The sequence below is a fragment of the Andrena cerasifolii genome, chromosome 15, assembly GCF_050908995.1.
Source record: "Andrena cerasifolii isolate SP2316 chromosome 15, iyAndCera1_principal, whole genome shotgun sequence".
Lineage (NCBI taxonomy): Eukaryota > Metazoa > Arthropoda > Insecta > Hymenoptera > Andrenidae > Andrena > Andrena cerasifolii.
The window spans coordinates 2,153,276-2,177,476 of NC_135132.1; the positions used below are offsets into that span (position 1 = coordinate 2,153,276).

General features: G+C 37.9%; 1 protein-coding gene and 1 pseudogene across 7 annotated transcripts; one reads left to right on the plus strand and one right to left on the minus strand.

Moving 5' to 3' along the window:
• Positions 1–895: 895 nt before the first annotated feature.
• On the plus strand, positions 896–7,818 carry LOC143376810 (putative SERF-like protein). Of its 7 annotated transcripts, none has more exons than XR_013087162.1 (5): positions 899–1,070; positions 1,736–1,847; positions 6,001–6,136; positions 6,337–6,573; positions 6,656–7,818. XR_013087162.1 is itself a non-coding variant. In XM_076827489.1 (3 exons), the coding sequence occupies exons 1-3, from the start codon at positions 1,064–1,066 to the stop codon at positions 5,970–5,972; spliced, it is 243 nt and encodes an 80-aa protein (XP_076683604.1). In that variant the 5' UTR covers positions 896–1,063; the 3' UTR covers positions 5,973–5,987. The 7 variants fall into 7 exon arrangements, 2 of the variants coding, with proteins under 2 accessions (XP_076683604.1, XP_076683605.1); XR_013087163.1 differs by having other exon boundaries at positions 6,344–6,573; XR_013087164.1 differs by having other exon boundaries at positions 6,402–6,573.
• A 5,859-nt stretch (positions 7,819–13,677) lies between these two features.
• LOC143376927 (uncharacterized) lies at positions 13,678–14,972 on the minus strand (annotated as a pseudogene).
• Positions 14,973–24,201: the final 9,229 nt, after the last annotated feature.

Here is a 24,201-nt window from a genome sequence, read left to right on the forward strand (position 1 = left end):
TAATTTTTTGGAAGATGGGGTCCTGAGGTAGCCCAGGCGGCAACTACTCATCAACCGCCCATTAAATCCGCCACTGGTCCTGTCAAATATTTAAATTCACGATCACTGAAATTATCAAAAAATGGCACATTGTTCGTATCAGTTGATATATTATATAAACATAAATTATCGATTAAAGTATACCCATACAGCACATTTTTTTGCATAAACGTTGCTGCAATATTGCAATACCGTTTCCGTAATGTATCAGCAGTATTGCAGGGGCGGATTTGGGATTTTCGCGAGGGGTGGGGGCGCAGGTCTGAGAAATAAACCAGGGACCTTTCCCGATAATATTTTCATGTTAAATGAACAAGTGTTTTTTTTTATCAATTTATCATATTTTCTCTCATATTGCTAAGTTAAAATAAGTATTTTGTAAATTAAAATAAGTATCTTTCCGTTGAGGGAGGGGCGCCCCCCCCTGAATCCGCCACTGCAGTATTGTCGAAATGCAATATTGCAAATCTTGCACTGCAGCAATGCTCAGACATTACTGCAATGTTATATGCTGTATGGGCATTAACGTAAAAACGATAACTTTCAATTTATCCGTGACCTATTTCCGAAATAATTAATTTTGTTATGTAACTTAAATGTGTAGTAATATTAAGTGTATTTATTACACATATATAGTGTACATTACGTAATACGTAAATAAGTGATTTAAAATTTCATTTTTCAGAATATATATTAAAGAAAGAATAGCAAACTTTGTTCACAACTTTATATTAGGATGAAGTCACGTAACAGTTGAAATTTGGCGTTTCAATTACAAATTAGGTTGTACTTACGAAGTAAGTGATCATTTTACCTGCGTTTGAAAAGTATCAATTGAAATCAAACTTTTGTACAGATGGCACATACATCGATGTTCGGCGACAGGGGCGACACAAGTCTTATTTTGGTTCAGAAATTAATCTACAACCGTGAAGAGTGCTGGTACACGGCTGTGCTTTTTCGCAGCATTTGCTCGGGGTTAAATTTTTAAGTACTTGTTTATCGGAGATCAAGAACTGAAAGAATGACCCGTAAGTTTTTTTTCAAGTATTTTCTTGTTGTAACGTGTGGCGCCGTTGTAATATGACGGAGAAAACGTGGAACAACTTATATTTTACGTCTGCCATTTGTTTGCCGAATAACCTTAAGATCGAAGAACAAATATCTGCCTATAAGTTTCTCTTACGAATTACAATTTTATTGTTTATCTACACTATTCGTGCAACGTAATCCCCTTAAATGCGCCTAGACGTCATATTTTTTATTACTCGCAACGACATTTCACCTCCTTCTTTTTTCTTTATGTTTAAGGATTTACTTCGCTGTTTTATAGTTTGTTTTCCGCGTGTATACGTAAGCTCGTTTACGCTGCGGCTTCCATGTCTCTTATTCGTCTTATTACAGACATTTGATTTTATATTTCGCGTGTATACAAATTGCTTAGTTGTTTAGTTCGGGGTCCAAAATCCGGCGGTTCTAGAAAATTCTCAAAATGGCTTTTTACGTTCGTTTACAATTGTATTTTATTGTCTCGTACGTAGACTTGATAAATACATTTCACTTATAATTTACTACACCCGGTAATTTTAAACACGCGTTTCTTACTGGCAAATGTTATTTTAACATGAAGCTGCGAAATGTAATTTCTTACATTATTCTATTATCGTATTTAATGACGTTATGCTTCTCATTGTAGGTGGAAACCAGCGCGAACTAGCACGAGCCAAAAATATGAAAAAAACTGTAAAGAAATCAGCTGCCGAGCAAGACAGTAATAAGGGTCTCTCATTGGAACAGCGCAAAGCACGGTAATAATGAAAAAGCTGGACTCGCGAATATCTACTGTGTACTGGAACCAGGGATTGAAACAGTTCCGAAAATAACTGTTTCAAATAGTTATATGTCGGTTCTGACTGAAACAGTTATGAACAGGGTTTGAAAACTGTTATAATATCGATTTCGGTTCTGAAGAACCTTTATTCCGAATAACTGTTGTGAAGAACTGAAATTTCCAACTATTACCTTATTCAGTTACGGTTCCTATTTCCTTCCTCGTATCGGTTCCATAACAGTTATTTTTTCGGTTCTATATCAGGTCCGAAGCGGTCCTAGAATCAATTCTTGTATCGACTTTTCCCTAATTAATATTATTGTAGCTGCAGATTACTGTATATGTGCATTAGGGTGGAGCGGACAATTTAAATTTGAATTTTCAGTTGGCCTGGGTGCGGGGTAGTTGTCTTTCGATTACCCAAACACAACGGTAAACAAATTTTGGAAAAATAATCATGTCTGCGGGTTCCTTTTTCTCCTAAAAATGATTATATAATCAAATGGAAGACCAGGGATAGTTTGGACAATTTTTTAGTAACCCTCGTCAGGCGGCACAATTTTACAATGTTAACAGACAGCAGAGGCATAATTGCACCCTTACATATTATACATGAATATTCTCACTGTCGGTAGGGTAACTGTGCCACTAGTCGGCCATTTACGGGAAAGCGGAAATTCATGTTACGCGTTGTTATTATCAATATACTATTTTTTAAACGCGTTATTGACAGTTAAATTCTTTAAAGTATCTATTTTTCAAATGTGTGGACGACTTTTTTAATAGTATGACGATTTTTATTTAAAATATCTAAAATACCCAGGAACGTCCTTTTTACGAATAGTCAACCAGTAAAATCCTAACTCCAGCCTTTCATATGCCAGTAGTCAGCCAGGTTCTTCTATCAGGTGATACATGTATCTGCCACCCTATAGTATAGTTATTGTTAATCGACAGAATGTTAAGTAGTTCAAAATTCATGATGTGTGTACTCAAAATTTAAAAATTTCTTTTTTTTTTAAATTCTAATTATTTAAATTATAACGGCCGACTACTAGACCAATCGTCTAGTGGTCAGCGGTTTTGTGTTCGTTTTGTGTTTTAGACGACCGACCACTGGTGTTACATTAATTTTGGCGGGAAACAATAAAAACGGATGATTCCGGAAAGTGAGTTTTATTTGTTTGGTAAATATGGTTCAAATTGGCGATTTCTTAACAATATCCTGTAGCCAACTGGGGCTGCTGAGGATTGATTTTCTTTATATTTTAAATGCCAATACTTGGCCACGTCAAAAATACTTACTAACCTAAATTTAAATGCAATTATAATTTCACGAAAAGTTCATTCGAATGCTATTAATCGCGTATTCAAAATTTGAACATAAAAACCTTCGTATTAGTGTTGGTATACACTATTTCCAAGTATCGCCTATAGTACTAAATTAATTCAAATTGACTCACCAGTCGTCAACCATCCAATCGCCAACACAGTAAAGTTTTCTGCAGTTCATATTTTTACCGCTAAAGGCATGAAACTTCCCACATTCGAAAGACAGAGTACACTGATCATTGTTTCGTTTAAATATTTTATTCCTAATTTCTTATTTCTAAACAATTTATTTCTGAAAAGGCTGACTATTAGGTAGGGGCCGAAATAAGGCACATTTACCTTAAGAATTGATCCTGGAACCGATATAGAACCGAAAAAATAACGTTTATGTAGCTGATATGAAGAGGGAAATAGGGACTGTAACCGAAACAGATAATAGTTGGAAATTTCGGTTCTTCATAACAGTTATTTGAAGTAAAAGTTCTCCATAACCGTGTTTTAATCAGAACCTTTATATAACAGTTTTAAACAGTTATTTTCGGAACCGTTTCAAGCCCTGGTTATGAAGAACCGATATTCTGAATAACTGTTATAAGGAACCGAAATTTCTGACTGTATCGATTTTGGTCACGATTCTACAGAACCGATATTGTATCGGTTATAACGGTTCTAGAACGGTTCTGGATTTGATTCTCGCATCGATTTTACAGGAATTGAAATAAGTAGATGTTACGCTTGCAGATTACTGTATTTTACGAATTTATTTTAAGAAATTCAATAACCTACAATTTAATCAGAAATGATGCTTTTATTTTATCGCACTGTTTCAACTCTCGGATGGCCGTGCACGTTTTTTTTTGTACAAGAGCTTCTCCAAACATCTCAACCCGCGATGATTGGCTTAAGCTAAAAATTGTTTACGTTAGGCCCGTTTCAGAGTTCAGCGGAGCAAATTACCTATACATTGTATAGGAGCAGTCGTCCGCATTCGCACCACACGATGACTTTGAAACAAACGCAAGCTTTCACACTTTCACGGTCAAGCGGATTCCGCCACGGAGTAATAAACAGCTACATATCAAAACATTCAAATTGGGTTAGCAAAATAAATTCATGCACAGTAGGAGGGCGGAGCGGAAAATTTAAATTTGAATTTTCAGTTGGCCTGGGTGCGGGATAGTTATCTTCTGATTAACCAAACCCAACTGTAAAAAAAATTTGGAAAAATATTCATGTCTGCAGGTTCCTTTTTCTCCTAAAAATGATTATATAATCATACTATAGGGGGAGTCCGGGAAACGTGATCATATGGGAGAGTTGAGCCGCTTCAAATATCTGTTTTAAATTTCGCGGTAGGCGGGCGGTTGTCAAGCCATAGCGTGCGAATTCTTTACCGTTACCATGTCACGTGACAAAATGACGATCGGTAGTCCGCTTTAACTGTGAGTCGGGAAAACGTGTTTCTTCGTGTTCAGTGTGAAATACAAAGTAAAAGCTCAATTCAAGTATGTAAGATAATTATTATAGTGTCTAAAGTTTGTGGCTAGTTATTATAAACTAAAGCAAATTGTTGTTCTTTTTTATTTGTTCCCGAGTTACTAGAGTATGGTCAAATCTCCCCACATGGTGCATCATATCTCTCGGCGCTCGAGGAGAGATGAGCCAAATCTCATTTTTTATAAAATTTAATTTAGTGCTTACATTTATTAACTTATTGAAATGATATAACCCTCAAATTATAGTCTGATAACAAGGCTTTACTGTGACATAAATATAAAATCGATGCATTTCTTACTAGATTTCTTGGACCGAATAGTAAAAGGTGGTTCAACTCTCCCGGAGTCCCCCTATAGGCGAAAATTTAAATTTGAATTTTCAGTTGACCTGGCTGTGTGTGGGATAATTGTCTTGATTAACCAAACACAACTGTAAAAAAAATTTTGAAAAAATATTCATGTCTGCAGGTTTCTTTATCTCCTAAAAATATTTATATGATCAGCTAGTATATAATCATTTTTAGGAGAAAAAGGAACCTGCAGACATGACTATTTTTCCAAAATTTTTTTACAGTTGTGTTTGGTTAATCAAAAGACAATTACTCCACACACACCCAGGCCAACTGAAAATTCAAATTTGAATTTTCGCCTATAGGGGGAGTCCCACACCCAGGCTAACTGAAAATTCAAATTTAAATTTTCGCCTATGTAGTATCACTCCGCCCTAATGCACAGCCATCGGAGAGTTAAAACAAATAACAATTCCGTAGGAACAATATAAGAATCAATTTACGAACCGAAATCAACCGACTCCAGAACCGTTTTAGAACTGAAAAAATTCTAGAACCGTTATAACCGATATAATATCGGTTCTAGAACCATAACTGAAATCGATGTAGTCAGAAATTTTGGTTCCTTATAACAATTATCCAGAATATCGGTTCTTCATAACTGTTTCAAGAACTGAAACCGATATCATAACTGTTTTAAACCCCTGACTGAAACTTTTCGAAAGAATTTTAAAATTATGCTATTAAATGTTTAATTTCTCTCAGTGAATACGATAATGGTTAACCGAATCTAATATAGTTGTAACATAAATCTCTGGGAAAGTTCTGTTACGATATAAATAATGCCCATTGTTATTTAGGACTCGTTGCCATTTTATGGAGAGCTTATTTCTCCCGTTCCCAGAAAGATCAGTTTCACAGTGGAAAATGTTTAGGCACTGTATATGCGACTTTGTTGTTACTGTTGCATTTTTTACCATTTGACCATTTGCACTCGAGCGTTCGTGCACAGCATCCTTTTGCGCCAATGCGCGAGAATATTGCGTGGCGATGAAAGTACTTACCAATTTGAAAGGATATAATGGATGACTGCTTAATTTCTAATCCAAGTAATGGGGCATTTTTTGAAACTCGGTTTCTGTACGTGGGTGAGTGTTGTCACGATAGAAAGTTTTAATGGAAATATTTAATTCGTCCGACTGTCGATCGCTTACACTGCCATGGCATGCAGCGGACATGCTGGTTTCTCGATGGTAGAATCGGTAACAATCATGGTACATACATTGCTGTGGGTCTATCATTTCGAAAGAATATCCCAAGCTCGTCGGAACTGCACATGTTATTTTAGTTTTTAGAGATGTACTATTATCACACGGTTGACAGCCACTGATAGTTAATGTACACCAATTCCAGCTGACGTGGTTAATGATTTATACTACTTCGTAGCTTCATCTGTGTGTAATAGACTCAGAGAAAATCTGTAGCAGTTAAAAACTGTCCGATTCGTTATGGACAAACATGTTATGAATAAAAGCAATGGACCTTTCCCATAGACCAAGTAGTTTCAATTATAATTATTTCAAATGTATGTACCAAAAGAATAAAATTTACATTTCTGAACGATTCCGTATGCATCTGGTTACATAAAATTGCTTTTGTAATTTTAGAGATGCCGAACGAATGAGAGAAAAACAACTTAAAAAACAGCAAGACCAACCAGACAAAGCTAAACAAGGTGCAAGATAATCCTTCCAACGGGGCATGTAAATTTTTCGCTGAATTCAGTATAAAACTTGAACAAACACATTCTTAAAATTCCTGATTGTAAAGCACCAAACTTATGCTTAATGTGAGTGCATAAAGGATTCATAGTGGTTTTGATCGATCATAGAAAACATCTTCAGACTGTATACCAGAGAATGATATACTACGGAACTTAGTCAAAATAATCATGTTATTTATATGTTATTCGTAAAACCAGTAATAGTCAATGATATAAAGCTATTGTTACCTATACATTAATGGTCAAAGAAACTACGCATTTGACTGGTTTGTTTAGATATAAGGATCTTAATTGATTAAATATGAGGGTATTTGTAGTACTAATTTCCAAGTTGTAAGCTGAAATTTTCGGTTATTTAATACATCGTGTAAGTGGTTTTAACGAACTATGATATATAAGGAAGGCGTGTACTTCTATCATTTTATTTGGCTCGTAATAAATTATTCAATTTTAAAATAGATATCTTCAATTTTCCTGCTCCGTATGAGTATTTTTTTTTTAACGATATCCATAATCTGAAGGGATAATGGTGGAAAATTATAAAAATTGAGCATTCATTGGAAAAATAAGAATGCCATAGAATATGAATATTTGAAGCGCGTAGTAACTACGAATACCCATTGTTTAATTGAGAAATGCAGGGATAGTCATAATAATTAGGGTTGACAATGTACAGAGTTAAGAGCGTCTTTCTTTACATTTGAAATTTGGTGTTTCTCAGAGAACCCGGTACGATGAAGTCAGTATTGACACAGTGATAGTTTCAGCTATAGCTGCAACGAGTACGAATATTAAATTCGAGATTTTCGTAAGTGTAAATAATTTAATTCTATTCTCGATAATATAAATGACGGTGTAATCAAGATTTGTTTGAATACTCCTCATCAACAGAATGAACAGTGTAGTTTCGTAGTAATCTCATAGTGAATGTTGTAAGATAGAAAAGTAGTAAACGTTTGTATAGATTGTGAAATATCAATAAGTATAATTACCAGTTTGATGTCCAATAGTATTATGAAGCTTGTTATTAAATTAAAATGACACAATTTTGAAATGTCGATTCTTCTTCATGAAATACTCCTGCTATAGAGGGAATGGCACATAAACCGTTTATCACACGATTGGTCAAACTTTAGGAGCGTATTCTACTTATCTTAATCTTTCAGCGTGGAGGCTTTCTGCCCAGAACAGTATCTAGCTGTGGGATGAATTGCATTGGTCGAAACCTTAACCCCTGCTATTAAGGGGTTATACCTAGTCCGGCGGCCCAAAAGAGGCGAATATTTGTGAATTTTTTTTGAAGACGCGGAAGCATATATTTTTACAAAACTTTTTGCGCTTAAAAGAGCAACATTTGAAGAACATTTCGTAATTATTTAGTAGAAAAATATTTACGTTTATAATAAAGTAACAACCGACATCCAAAAAGCATTTTTAAAAATTTGGTTTTGCGGCGAGTACTGCCATTCGGAACTAGATTATTTAAAATAAAAAAACAAAGAAGATTTCGTTAGTATATTAATGTATCCTCCGATTAACGGAGGGAATTTCCGAAATATTAATTTAAAACAAAATGGCGGCTATTTAAAGTTGAAATCCTGATTTTTTCGTGCAAAAATCCCGCGAAAAAAGTGAGGTGAGTAGAATATGTACATTTCTAAAGTTTCGCCACTTATTTCAGTTACACCTTGTACAAAACTTATCTATAGCTTCTATTATTTATCGCAGCCGTATTTTTACCATAACATCTGTTTTTAGGTTTTTACCTAACGGTCAAAACTAGTTGTGATAAAATTGAGTAAAAAGGATGCGTTGGTAACAGCGTGTCTGGGTTACCGATTTTTTAAAAAAATTTCCGTAATGTAGTTAGTTTTACTCTATACAGAATAATGTGCTAAACGCATAGGGCGCATTATTCAAAATGTCGCGGGAAAATCGTGTTAAAGCTTCGTCTTTTGAAACTATTACACACTGTTACACACTGTTACACACTGTTACATATGTACATACTTACCTATACTTAAGAGTAAAATGAACGTTCCAAGTGTTCGTTTTCTGCTTCCATACACGGCTTCAAATATTTTAGATCTTTATTTTTAGATGCATTTATCTTATCTGAACAACACCTAGTATTTTTCAGCGTAGCTGAGTGATTCAGTGTTGGAATTTATCAGAGCCTAAGTATGTTGAGGCACAAGACGGAGACTTGGAACATTTCTTTCGGTGCTCAATAATTGGATGTATATGTATACATACCGTGTTATTTTGATGAATCCGGAGCTGGGGAAGTACAGTGTTGTCCCGTTAAGAGCATAGGCCCTCCGTTTCGTTAAGAGAACATTTCTATCCCCGCTACTTCTGTAGTCGCCGCGACGCGTGCGAGAGACTAAGAAAGAGAGCGAGAGGGCACATGACAGTGACAAGTCATAGTAGTAGGTATAACTAAAAAAGGACGGCGAAGACGAAAGGCGAGTCGAAGAGCATGACGTTTCGGTACGACACCGCCCTGTCCCTCCCGAGTGGCGTGCTTATAATGGGACATCACTGTAAAACCGGGTCCAGGCTGCGTATGGGCCATTTCACACCGACTCGATCACGTTTGTATATACCTGGATGTCAGGGATTTTGATGATATTGAAGTATGTATTGTAAGCTTCCAGGAACAGGATGGGTAAATTAGTAAAAACTCAAGATTGTCTTAACTCTAATAGGTATAGATTTTACTTGGTGACTTTCCTTTACATACACTGTATGCATAGGGCCCCCAATTCCGGGCGCGAGCGCACATTCGAGCTCGAAGCTCAGTTCGAGCTCGTTGAAGGACAAGCGAGTCCGCCAACGGAGTGGGGAGCGGCTGGAGTAGTGGGAGCAGAGCGTTTGGCTGTGTAATATACACGCTGCCGGCGGCAGGGGTCTTCAGAGTTTGACGCTCCGAAAATAAGGCACATTTTGGGGAATTTTTTAAAGAAAACTATTGAGTATTATAATTCCAAACTTTGTACTTTTATTAATTGAAATTTGAAAAATGTGTTCAATTTTTTGTATGCAATAATAGTAAATTGGTTCAAAGTTATAATGGTAGTAGTAAGTATGATTTTGGCTGTCGTCATCTGAAACAAAAAACGCAAAATTTTGCTTAATATATATGAGTTTGGTTATCGTATGAACTAAAATGAATGAAAAATGTTGAAAAGCACAAAAACTGTTGTATTTCAAATGAAAACATTAATTTTTGGGAAAAGCATTTGTTAGTTTTCTGTGTTGCTAAATTGGATTTTTGCAAATAATTACTTCATTCTAGTTCATACGATAACCACACTCATATATACTCCCTGTCATTTAAGAAGGAACCAGCCGACCGACGAGATTAGACCGGTTCTGCGCAGGTTGGCGCTCATTGGTGCCGGGAGAAGCCACTATTGGCTGTACCCCCACCAACGCCTTTTCGGAGCCAATGAGCTCATTCTACATGCGCGAAACGGGTTCCTTCTTAAATGATTCCTGGTGTAGATTAAGAAAAATTGTACGTGTTTTGCTTCCGATGACTACGACAGCCAGAATCATGTTCGCCAATATCATTTTTTTTTAAACCCCTCTTACTGCTACCATTATAACTTTAACCAAAATTATTATTTTTGCATAAAAAATTTAAACATACAAATCTCAATTAACCCTCCGTATCCTGCGCCTGAGTCCATTTTGACCCACCCCTTGAGCTGTGTATGACAGTCGCGGCCAAGCGATCATTTACCTGTCGGGTGTGTCATAACAACATAAACAGGGCCTTTTCGGTGACTGTGTTGGGGCAACACTGGGAAGCTCGAGACAATACCATACAGGGTCAGCATTTTATCCTGCACCCCGCGCTCGCGCGAACAGGTAAGAATGCACCAGCGCCTCACGGACGCATTCCACTACAACCATGCACCCGCACGGCGTTCGGAGAGCTGCCAGCGACATCTGGACAGCAGTGATGCCCGAGCTTCGAAAATTTTAGGTTGGTCCCTTTCAAATTAACGTCGCAAAGAGCTATCTATTCGGAATTTCCCGGCCCGGGTTGAAGAACTTGGGGCCTTTTCCGTATATCTTTTGAACTATAAAAGATATCGGAATGCAATTTGCGCTGAAAAATGAGGAAAAATTACTCCCTCTTAATTTTTCTTTTATCAATTTTTTAACCATAATTGTTATGAAAAGCTTTTGCAAACTGTTTATTTGATACTGTATTTAATGCTCCTTTTAAAATTCATGGTGTTGATAAACAATAGGCTAGTTATTTCTGTATTTGTACTTTCATAAATTGAGATATTAAATTTAAAGTTAGTTCTGCAGACCTCAGATGTTACTCTTTTCTGAACTCTACATATACCGAAACTAACGGGGCGTCACCTATGTGCCAATCGCACCACAGTCCGTTCCCAACCACCAATGCCTACATTAATAATTTATTTTTACCAATTACTTGCTATGTCAATGGCGCTCAGTCGGCATGAGTTTCGTAGTAGAAATATTCGCATGGACAAATATCGGATATCATTTCACATAGGATACCATAAACTGGGGGAACATTGGCAAGTTTTTGAAACATTATGTTTACATTTGCTTTAAGTATCCTATCATAGCATTGCATCTTTTGTGATTGTACTACAAGTGTCAAAATGCATAAAATTTTTGTCCTTTTCCTTCTCTAATACATGTTAAAAACGTTAGTGTACCGGGGTAACATTGGCACATCATATAGATAGTATTAACGGGTTAAGTTTTACTAATTTGAATCCAGTAAGATACATTGACACTTAAATTTGTTTATTTTATTTTATTTTTTACATCTTAATAGCATTAATAGCATTACATATAAATAACATTAACAGGTTAAGTTTTACTAATCTGACGTAAAACAATGTAATCTCGGCGTATGCCAATGTTACCCCGTGCTGCCAATGTTCCCCCAGTTTACGGTATGACTCTGCTGTAAAATTTTAATAAAATTTTAAAACTTCGTATTCCACGTCTTACGAGATAAATAATATATACAGAGGATTGTGTAGGCAAGGATGTTATAAATGTCATACGTTTCTTATTAAAAGATATACTGCTTCTAATCTCTGTCAGACGTATGCAAAAATTCCCAATCATCTTATATGCGACAATGCGAATCTGCTGATTCTGTTTAAGTAGGATGGTACCAACTTGAAACATGTGTACAACGGTCATGTAAACACTGACGTGTCTTACAGGGATTTCTACGTGTTATGTCGTAATTGTTGGCAACACAAACATGGCTACGTAGTAATAGACAAGGATAATTCGATGTTCATTGGACTTTATAGAAAGGTATTTAATGAGTCCGCGATACCGTGAGGCGGTTAGTCGTCATTGGTATATCGGTGAGGAAGCATCTTCTGGAATCTAGAATACAGCGATGATCAGTATTCTGGAGATTAGGGATCGCGAGAGAATAGCGAAGGAAATTGCAAGAACGAGCGAATCCATTCGCAAGAAACGTCAGGCTTTGAAAACTGGCAAGATGGAGGAAGCTATCCCGTTGAAGAGATACTTTAAACCTGTTACCGAGCCCTTAAAACATATTGCGGGAAATACCGCTGCGACAGAAGCTGACATATCATCACCGATTAGTACGAACATTGAATCGAATGAAACCTTAACACCTAAAACAAAAATCCGACCGAAGGGGAACTCAACGAACCAGACACATAGGAAACCACCATGCATGTCACCAGAAAATTCACTCCTAAGCTCTACGCCAATTCAATCGAGAAAAGGAAACCATGGTTACAAAAAGCAACAACTTGTGGAGGAATTGTATGCCCCAGCTGGAAGACATTTTCCCCGTAGACGCGTCATAGTGCATGGATATGATGATCTGTGGCAAGCTGATGTGGTAGAAATGCGTCGTTACTCGCCATTCAACCAAGGTCACCACTACATACTCACCGTTATCGATGTGCTGAGCAAGTATGCATGGGCTGTGCCGCTGAAGACTAAAAGTGGTGCTGAGGTGACTAAAGCGTTCGCAAAGATATTTAGAGATCGGTATCCGAAAAATTTGCAAACCGCTCAAGGAAAAGAATTTTACAACACCGATGTACAGAAACTTTTGATAAAACATAGTATTAATCATTATTCGACGTATTCGGTGATGCAGGCCTCCGTCGTAAAACGGTTCAATCGTACTTTGAAGAACAACATGTGGAAACTGTTTGCGCTCAATGGAACCTGTAGATGGATCGATGTGCTACCGCGTCTAGTTGTAGAGTATAATGCACGTAAACATAGAACTATCGGAATGCGACCTTGCGATGTTACCCCTGCGATCGCCGATAAGCTGTTAAGCACGGTATACAAGAACATAAAGATTGGTGCTCCAGCGAGATTCAAGTTGGGCGAGTTTGTGCGCGTGAGCAAATTTAAAACCATCTTCGATAAAGGCTATACGCCGAATTGGACAACAGAGGTCTTCAAGATAGTCAAAGTGCAGACAACTAATCCCGTAATTTATCTGCTCCACGATTCCTGCGGAAAACCTGTTGCTGGAGTGTTGCAAAAATAATAGAGTAATGTATTTATTGAGATAATCGAGGTGTACCTCGCACACGTTACATTGATCAAAAAGGTTATATATAAGAACAAAAGAAAGTCAGAAAGGGAACAAAGAATATAAGAAATATACGCCAAGGGGAAGACCCGCTTGGCGTGTGACGGCGCTCTCAGCGCCATCTCAGAGCAGAGTTGACAATATTTATCCAACATGGAGGATTCTATGAACACGAGTTACATCGCGTCGCCAATCCCAATGTGTATCTAGTGGAAAAGTGTAACGTAAGAAGGGTATACGTGAAATGGTTAGGGATTGACCATTCGCACAACTCTTGGATAGACAAAAATATATGTGTACATGTTTAATAAATGCAATTGTATGTTCTATACGTATGTGGATAATTTTATTTTACATAATAATTTCTATTTACAATGGTATCCTGTAATGTCCCCATGGTAACGTGTCAGTTGAATCGGGAACGATATACCGCTTGTCGTCGTATGGACTTAGAGCGATTTTCGATTCCGATATGGTATACACTTTGCGCAATTTGGATCTTATACACGATTGTCGGCGAACCATTTCAATCTCGTTTTGCAAGCACTGCGTATAATCGTCGAAAGTTATCGTCCGGGCTACGACATTAGTTTTGACACCTTTCGCCTTTTTCGTATCTTCTTTACCATCTACTCGCAGTGCGTACATTTTTGCTCTAAGCCCTACGAATTCAGTCATTATCGCCCCATTGTTCTCGTCTTTCATCAACCCCGGAATCTTCTTATTTACAAGCGGTATATCGTACGCGTTACTGGCTGGATAATCGCTTGTATCGAACCTACCAATATTGCGTTTCATCATCTCGTAGACATCCTCGCATTGGATATGATAAATCAGACTATCTCGGTGTACATTACTTTAGAATTTTGATGGTGCAGGGGAGACATGTAATCGTGGTGAAATTCATACAAACAAATTTTTTATATGTCCAGAATGCACATACCCACATATATTGGTTTATAGAATTTCACCTCGAGTTTACGCAATTTGACGGCGATTAAATTCTCCGAAAATACGCTTCTGCTGTGAAAATTTGGTTTTGCGATCATTGCCTCTGCACCGAATCGTCCATCCCAGTGTGTTACAAGTTTTACATTCACACGATTCCGCACATTTTCCATAGTTTTACCAAATACCGCGTTTTCCATCAATTTGTACAATTTTTTTTCAAAGTCGTTTGTCGCGCATGTTCTAAATCGCGTATTAAGTTTAATATATCCGCGGAGCCAGGGGGATTGGGCGAATTGAACTATGCGGTGTATCTTTGTAATACGAAGACCGTGACGCGTGCACTGCTGCAGGTTGCGATAGTGGATAACGTAACGCTGCTTATCGTATAATGTCGCGAGTACCTTGTCCTGTTTTTTGCCAGGTGGTTTGGCACGCGTCGGGCAGAACGGTAGATCGGTGTGAGCATCGTGCAGACGTTGCGGATATTCCAAATCTACCTCCAGAATGTAACCTGTGGGCGAATCGACAGCGATTGATGACACGTCAAACTTCGTGACATTGTCGACCCATTGAAATTTGGCGTATGGCAAAGGTTGACACATTGCCCATCCATACAAATTGTTTACGTCAAAGTAGATCAGAAGATAGTGTCGGTTTATTCAAGGTCGAACTGACGCGCTGCGCCTCAGAGTTTCCTCTATAGCAGCATTGAAACCAAGCAAGATGGAGTGAGCATTTAATCTCTTTCTCGGAGACCACCGTGCAGGCCACAGGGTGGACGGAAAGCAGAGTGAGGTCTGAAAGACCACGTCTTAACTCGATGGGATTCACCGTAAGGAATTTTTGCTTTTGGGCAGGCCATAACACGGTCACTAATTATAAACGTTCGCAACCGGGGAAACCTACCCGTAAGTTTGCCAGCAGCAAGCAACGCACCAGGAGAAAAACGGTCACCCATCTTTCCCCGATACGCGCCCCACGATGCTTAACTTCGGTGATCGAACGAGAACCGGTGTTTCCATCGCGGCCACCGCCGCTGGCTCGTCAAAGTACATCAAGTACGACGATAGTTTTGATGGGTCGTAAGACTGCATGCACTTGTTATTGGCTTCTGCATATCTGCCGGAACATTGGCTTAAACCGCCACGTATACCGCGTTCGATAAACATGACCATATCGATGTCGGTGAGTAATTCGAACGTAATTTTGGTATGTTTTAGCATAGCGTCCCATGTGAAGCCTGGCAAAGTATAATAATACGCGGGATCTAATCCATAACTCTTGATACAACTGTCGCGAAAATTTTCAAAAATATCAGCTAATAACAAGACATTTGTTTTCAAGTACAAGTCGCTGTATTCGCCCAATGTTTTAATGTTGAAACGCCGCCAGACGTCCTCGGCGTGTGCATAATCGCTCTTGGATACAGCCTCACCCGTTAACGAATTGTAGAATGAGTCGCGCGGCGGTAAGCACGGGTCCTGCAGATTGTTCGCGCAATCAAGGTATTCGAACGGAAAGACACCCTTTCGCGTCAGTAAATGAAAATCTTCAGCGGATAATTTTTCATATTCAGATCTTAAAATCTTCAATTTGTCATTGTTGAGAAAAGATGCCAATTTGTCGAGACTGCTATTTAGAAATTTGTACGAATCGATAAACCGTAGCTTTATACAATTTCGCGTCTCTGATTATTCAGCCGTGTCTTTGACATTTTTCGTAAATGAAATATATTTTTCTTTAGTTATGGGTACGCTGCCTTCAAATGCAGTAGCTATTTCCTCGATAATAAAATGCGAATCGTAACCGGATAAATTATGGAAAACTATAGGAATGCAGAGCGAATTTTTATAATTTAAATTACACGCCGAATGCGCGAGGCCTCTGAATCCGTTTTTTTTTTATTTCGTGTTATAACTCGCGAACCGTAAAAACTGTAAGAACTATAATTTACCAAATGTTAGTCCTGATTAAAAGAAGTAACTTTTTTCTGAACACTGTTTTCTATCTCCTACAGTTCGCGAGTAATAATACAAAATGGATAAATGTTCAGGGGTGAATTGCACCCTCTTGAAAGGAATTTGGGCAGCGAACAAAATTGCGTTGTACTCAGGAGGACATCCCCTACATATTTACAGAGTTTCATAATTTTTTTAATTTCCGGGTTCGAGATCTTCCCTTGTCAAAAGTACGGGGGTTGAAACTTGGTAATCCGACATGAAAATGGTTACTCTTACGAACAATACTCATAGGGCCTTTCTTGTAGACAGTTTCCTAAGCTATAAATTTCATAATAACTATTTTTTATGTAAACCTGCTAGATAACGAGATGTTCGCGAAAAACAGTTTTTTTACTTTTTTAACCCTCTGTAAAATTTTCAGCGTCAAATTTTCAGAAACATGTCACCTCGAGGAGAAATTTGCAAAATAAAAATTTCTTTATTATTTGACGTTACATAAATAATTTTACAATTTCAAAAAATATTATTCAAATAGGCAGAACCTTCTACATTAAAATAAAAAAAGAATGAACCTAATGCGATATATAGTTTCTGAGATAAAAACTCATAAGTACAGCTCGATTTCACGAACTTAGGGAAAAACTACGCCCTCTACCGTATTACTGTAACCCGCTCTGAGAGCGGGTTAACCGGGTAACTCTGTGCATGGATTCCTAGGGTTATTCGGTTATGCGGGTCAGCCTACGGTACTGAGAACCGAACCGGCTTAGGGTTACGGTTACAATCCCTGGTTTCCAACGAAAACGCCGAAAAACAACCCGAAGGCGGTGACTCCTCTGGTCCCCGCTTCGCTCCGAATTAGCTATAAGACTCTGTACAAACCATGAGCCGGCTCTCTGATCAATAGCACACACACGATACAGTACGCGCTTCGCCTGTCATCCAGATCCGGACAGAATAAACTTATTTAACCTTACAGTGAGTTCCAACTCTTTAACCCGCAACGATCCCCTACCTTCGGTTTCCAACCGAATATTCCCGTCCCGGCATTTTCACCTGAATCTTTCGGAGCCCGTTGGACGACGACTGTCAAGGACGACCCGGAACACCCCGAGATTCTAGCCAGAATCTCGACCCCAGACGCCTTGGCACAACATGTGGCTAATAAATGTTGGAAATTTTGCAAGCATAGCGTGGAACAAGGTTGCCAGATCATCGGCATTCAGCCGGAGTCTCAGGTTTTGAACCGTTGTCTCTGGCCTCAGGCAGGCACAATAAAAATCTCCAGCAGAATAGAGAATATTAGCGAATTCGGCAGGCACGCACTTGCACTGGTGTTGCATGCCATACAAAAATAAAAAAACTATTCAAATCTGTAACAAATTCGAATAAGTATTCATAATACTTTTATTATTATTATTACTCCTTCATAAGAAGTCATTATTATAATGAATTTTAGATGTCTGTTTTCTTATTGACCCTTTTTTCTCTCACTCCTCACCCTCCCGCCCGACTGCAATCCTCAAGAAAATTGAAATCTCCGGCAAGAGATCAGGCCTGATCTGGCAACCCTGGCGTGGAATGTTTATTCAAACAGGGGCTTGTTTTATATTTATTTCCCATACTTTATTGCACTTTCCCAGAAAGAGTACATTTTTAACATATTTTTTAATCATGAATTGTAACTGTTAGTACAAATTACAGTTATTCGAAATATCAACATCAAGGCAATAAAAGTCATGTAATTTTATAGTTCCATACGTATCACTTATTGGAAGACCAAATGTAATTGCTAACATGGGAAAGAAAATGTAATACACCATGTCATATGACAAACATACAGTCTAGCCTCTAAAGACCAAACCCCATACAAAGTAGTCTCTTTATGGTTAGAAAACATTTTGACTTAAGTCTATTTCAACGAAACATTCTTATTATGTGTATTTTCGTTTTTTCGATAAAGTGCATTTCAGCTCTCCAGTGTGTCAGGAAGGAGGGAAATTCCACTCCGTTACTCGCAGATCTTCGACTTTTGTCTTTTCAATAAGTAAGGAACGACATTATACATTGAGCATTCATTTTGTTATACTAAGTATACAGCTTGACGCAAAATTGAAAAACTTCACGTGACACATAGTTTTCAGTTTCTCTGCGTATAATAAAGATTGGTAATGAATTTTGTAGATAAAAGAACCATAAATTTAAAAAATGTAATTAATGCTGAATAAAAGCATATAGGAATACATGTTATTTTCTTAAATTTAACAATCTTGTTTCATAGTACATGTTTTTAAAATGTCTAATCGTCTTTGCATGGAATAACGTGATTTATGCAGTCCACGCAAGTTTTTCTAAAAAAATTGAAATTAAATAGGAACGTGATGAAACAGCATTTTCATCGAAATAAACATATCTAAAGGAAAATGTAGCATTAAAATGATCGTTATATTACTGCCACTGAAATAAATATTTAAAACTACTACTGAATGAGAACTGGAAATTTCTAACAAGAGAACATTCCGAACCCGGAAATTCAAAAAATTCTGAAACTTTGTGAATATGTAGGGAATTTCCTCCTGATTATAACGCAATTTTTCTTTGCTGCCCAAATTCACTCGAAGGGGGTGAAATTGACCCCCGAAAATTCGGCTATTTTCCGATTTTGTGTTATAACTCGCAAAATGTAAGAGATAGAAAAAAAATTTCAAGACAAAAGTTACTTCTTTTAATTAGATCTATCATTTGGTAAAAAAAATATTTTACAGTTCACGAGTTATAACAGAAAATCGAGAAATAACCGGATTTTCAGGGGTCAATTACACCCCCGCTCGAGTGAATTTGGGCAGCAAACAAAAATTGCGTTGTAATCAGGAGGAAATCCCCTACATATTCACAAAGTTTCAGAATATTTTGAATTTTCGGGTTCGGGATCTTCCCTTGTAAGCAAGTAAAAGCTGCTTTCACACAGCATAAATGGCACTCTGATATAAAGTGTTGGATCTGTTCACCCTGGAAATAGGAGATTTATTTGAAATGCGGACTGGAATTTCGGTTTGTTTAAATATCTAAATATTTGAAATTTAATGTAAAAATACGTAATATCGGAGTATCAAGTGAATTCCTTCCCTTTAGATTTATCACCCTTTTATCGTTTCCCTTATATTATAACAAATATTTAAGATCTGTAGCGATCGATAAAACGAACACGATTTTTTTTTTCTATTACACATAGAAAACCAGGATTGATTTACTCCTAGAAAAATTGGAAGTTATACATATTTGATTAATATGTATTAATAAGAAGTTACGCATAGATTCAGCCGGTTCCAAAATTGTAATTCTACTTCAACATCGATAAGTTGATCTCCTTGCCAACTTAAGAAGAGAATTGCGATTACTTAAAAAGGTCACTAGTATCGTACAGATAACTAAGTAGAAAAAGTACATTCCCGCCAGGTTTTTCCCTCAATGCTCGCACCAGCTAATGATTATTATTTGTTTAGTACTTTGTTAAATAATAATTGGTCATATATTAGCTTGTTTGCACCTGACAACTCAGGTGTATTACACGAAATATTTTAGTAATGCAGCGCAGAATTTCTACCACGCTACTAGAATTACAATTCCAAACCGAGTCTTCTGAATATGACACTTAATATATAATAGTTATCGAGCTAATTCTAATCTAAAATTCTCCGCAGGGAATGTATTGCTTTCTTACGTGTGAAATGTTTCGACGATGTAAATGAAAATACTGAAATGTTTTATTCTGCGATTATCAAAAATATCAAAAGATGCGAGATTATCATGGTTGGTAAATATAATATTCTATAAATTATACGTCCTCCGTTGTTTCGAGGCACATAAAGGTCGATTTACACTATACAGCACGGGCCAACACGTACCGGCAACAACATAGTCCGTCACCGGTACGACAATGTCATGCATGCGTCTACACTACTCCGGCAACAATCCGGCAGTTCACGTTTAGCAGTCGAAATGAGCGGATCACCCAGAGACGAGGAATTGGATCTTCTAGTCTTACTTTTAGACGAAGAGGATGCCGCAGCCAAAAGAGCGATAAAGCGAAATAGAATTTGGGTATATCCAATATTAAAATAGAGAAAAGTCGAAGGGGAGTATTGGAATTTATTCATAGATTTACTAAAATAGTACGATAAGTTTTACCAATACTTTAGAATGCCGCGATGCAATTTTTTTGAATTGTTAAAATGGATTGCATACAACGGCACGCATAACTTAAGGGGTCATTCTGGTTAGCGCGCCGATAAATTCAGCGGTTTTCAGGAATTTATTGCGAAGACAGGAATTATAATAATGGAATAAAACTTTCCTCTATTGATTAAACTACATGTCTACAATAAATAAAAAATATAAAAGTAATAAAATTATTGCTTTTGAAATGGTTTTGCAGGCGATTTTGATGACATGTTTAAAAATTCATGCCTCGCTTGTGCAGGTGATTTCAGCAGTTGGACTTATCTGAATCCAAAAATACAAACAGATTCTTGATCAGTATGACTGTCGCTATGGCCCGAACTAAAATAAATGATTTATCCTTAAAATTAACAAAATGGCGGGCAAAATACAAGAATCAATGTATTTCGGCTGTGTTTTCTGTGCTATTTTCGATTTTAAAAGTAGGTTAGACCCAACAGAAATACTTGGTTGTAGTACCGACCAGAGGCATAGGTGTGTAGAATAAGCAGTTCAATTTATAAAGCAATCGGTTCGACAGATTTTGAGATTTTTAAAAACGCGTTCAAAGTTTTCATCTATAGAGGCCCAGCCTCTGCGCTCCCTACAAAATGCCTATGTAGAAGCTAAAATAATTGGAATTTTTCAATGAAAATTTAACAGTACATTCGTGAGGATATGTACTTTCGAAGAATGTTAAAAAACAAATCTATTTTTTTCAAACCGTCTAACCAGAATGACCTCTTAACATGCTCTATCAATTTTTCCGAATTCATCCTCTGCTGCATGCGGTCTCTGCCGTTTACTGATTTACACTGGCAGACCAGCGACGGACCGTCACGAACCGGCAGAACATTCTTTGCGACCATGTCGATCGGCGTCGGTTCGTTTCGTAGACGGAACGCTGCAGGTCGGTGCCGGATAGCGTAAACAGTCCCATTTAAGGCCGCGTCCAGATCTGAACCGAACGGCGAACCGAACGCCATTTGAGACTCCCTAATGCCGCGTTCCTGCGTGTGGAACATATATTTCTAGCGATTTTCGCCAGTTTAGACAGAGTCTCGTGGCTCGCGACAGCTAAAGATTCAAAGACAGAGAGTGTTTAGAGTAGTGCAGACCAAAGGTTTGCCTGCTATATGACACCGAGGAAGGGACCTCGGGACCCTCGACCTAAGGAACGTCAGGCTCGCCGAGATGTTCGGCCTGTTCCCAGCCGATGTCGGTGAAGTCCCGAACCATCGAAGGAGTGGCTCACCCACATAGGGTAAACAACTGTAGTGGTGCATCCCTGTCCTTCAGACCAGCATGACTTATTGTCGTCCTTGCCGTTGGGGGTGTCAAGTAGTTTAAAGAAGCAAGACAAGTTGGTGATAAACGAAGAGTGTCCCACAGACCTTCCCAAGCAACAGACCTTTGGTCTGCACTACTCTAAACACTCTCTGTCCTTCAATCTTTAGCTGTCGCGGGCCTCGAGACTCTGTCTAAACTGGCGAAAGTCGCTAGAAATATACGTTCCACACGCAGGAACGCGGCTTTAGAGAGTCTCAAGTGGCGTTCGGTTCGCCGTTCGGTTCAGATCTGGACGCGGCCTAAAACGCATGTTACAATGTTTTGTCGCGCTGTTGCTGGCACGTGTCGGTCCGTGCTGTATAGTGTTAATCGACCTTAAGACAGATCTGTTTTCCACAAAAGTATGGAGACATCCCGTGTACATTGTAACGCTTAAGAAACGATCCAATTAAAGACTAAATGGCGAAATATAAACATTTGCTAAAGTCTCTTTTCGTCACTCCGAAGTTAATCAGTGAAAAGAACGCCGTGATAATATTCTTACAAACGTTTCGTACACATATGAAATTGTTTTTCTTTTTAATACTAGTATTCATTATTATACGGTATAAATATTTGCTTACATCTATTTCGATGACATATTGTTACTGTATGTTTTTGTCCCTTTTTCACAAGATAAAATAGAGGACATGATGTATTTGAAAATCTGATAGAAGTTATTTCTTCCTTCTGCTAAAACTACAACAATAATAAAGAATGCTGATTGAGCTTAACTACTGTAACTACTTACTATTACAACATTATACCTGCAACATTAGCACCATATCTGTATTAGTTTGTAGGTGAGTTGCGCAATGAGAGCTTAGTGTAATTAAATTAAGTTTGTTGTTTTTCTTTTGCGTGGAAACATAACCGCATTTCTAAAATTGCACGTTGTGTCAAGTTTTTTTCGAATACAAGATAAATAATAAAATTCGAAATTATCGGCAGGTAATTAAGGCAATTATACGTAGCGTTTTGTAAAATAACGTAAAAATGAGAATAAAGCTTATTTCGGGAAAAACGTAATTACTTGAGAAACATACTTGAAGAAGTACTTGAAAAATTGGAAGAGTTTATGGAATGTTGTAAAATCAATGGAACGCCAAGAAACACACCGTCTGAATTGCAGCTTACAGTTACAAATATTTAAATATCAAATAAACTGGCATTGCTCAGTGTTTCTTTCACAAGTGAGCTACCTAGAATTTCTATTATGTAGAGCTGTTGGAGTACTGGGAAAAAGCCAGCCGGGATATACTCGGTTCGAATAACTGAGCTGAACCGAGCGGCTCTAAAGAAGCGAGCGGGTTGGAAAGAATCGGGTGACTCGACCGATCCGAGCACGCGAGCATGTTGGCATGATGGCACCCGATTGTTTCCAGCCGCTCGCTTCATTCGAGTCCCGGCTCGACTCGAATTTCGAGCTACTCAGGGCTTCCTTAACCAGTGGACTAAATGGGCTATAGCCCAGGGACGCCGGTGATCTAAGGGCGCTTAAGAATCAAGTATGTTGAAATAATTTTTTTTTTAATTTTTTATGAGAGGAGGGACACGACAACCGTTAAGTCCATACGATGTACCGCCTTGCACCGATTGGAAAAAAGCTGTAGTCTGTACGGTGTATAGAGTTGGTATGTGAAGAATTAGGGCGCCAAATCTTTTTAGCCCAGGGCGCTCAAATTTGTTAAGACGGCCCTGGAGCTACTCGAATATTCTAGTACTCGAACAGCTCTACTATTATGCACCACTAGTTGGAGCATTAAATAGTATAATGAATAAAATATCTGTGTCTTTCCTGCAGCAACAGATTTTGTCAGATATAAGCATAGCAAACAGTACTGTTTCGAAAAATATTATGAAAGTCCATTTACAAGGCAACATCTCCCAAGTGGTCCTCCGTGATTTAAACGAGCTTCCGCACAATGATAGAGCTTGAAGTACTGAACCTAATGATATATGGTTTTAGATGCAAACGGGTAACTATTTACGAGATATTATGTTATACTTTTACGTGGCTTTATCTAGCGTAGTATAAAAACGGCTTTCAACGATGCCGTCTAAATCCTGCTGGGGCCGCAAAGCGAACGCACCAATCCATCAACAAATACACGCACACAACCCATAGAGACCAAACCTGGCCCATTCGGACTGAGAGCAAATTGCCACGAACCTTAAGCGAATATTGTAACACGATGTACGTACCAACATTCTAAATATTGTATATAAAATATAAACATAACCTACAAAAATACTTTAACTACTCATTAACACTCCACCACCCCTCCTGTTCATAGGTTTTGCTTCAAATTTTCCCTACTCACCTATCACAAGCCACAACACCTAACTTCAAGC

Coding starts and splice junctions, on each gene's coding strand:
- LOC143376810 (XM_076827489.1), top strand. Junction 1,848..5,848: donor TTGGAACAGCGCAAAGCACG/GTAATAATGAAA, acceptor ATTGTTATTTAG/GACTCGTTGCCATTTTATGG.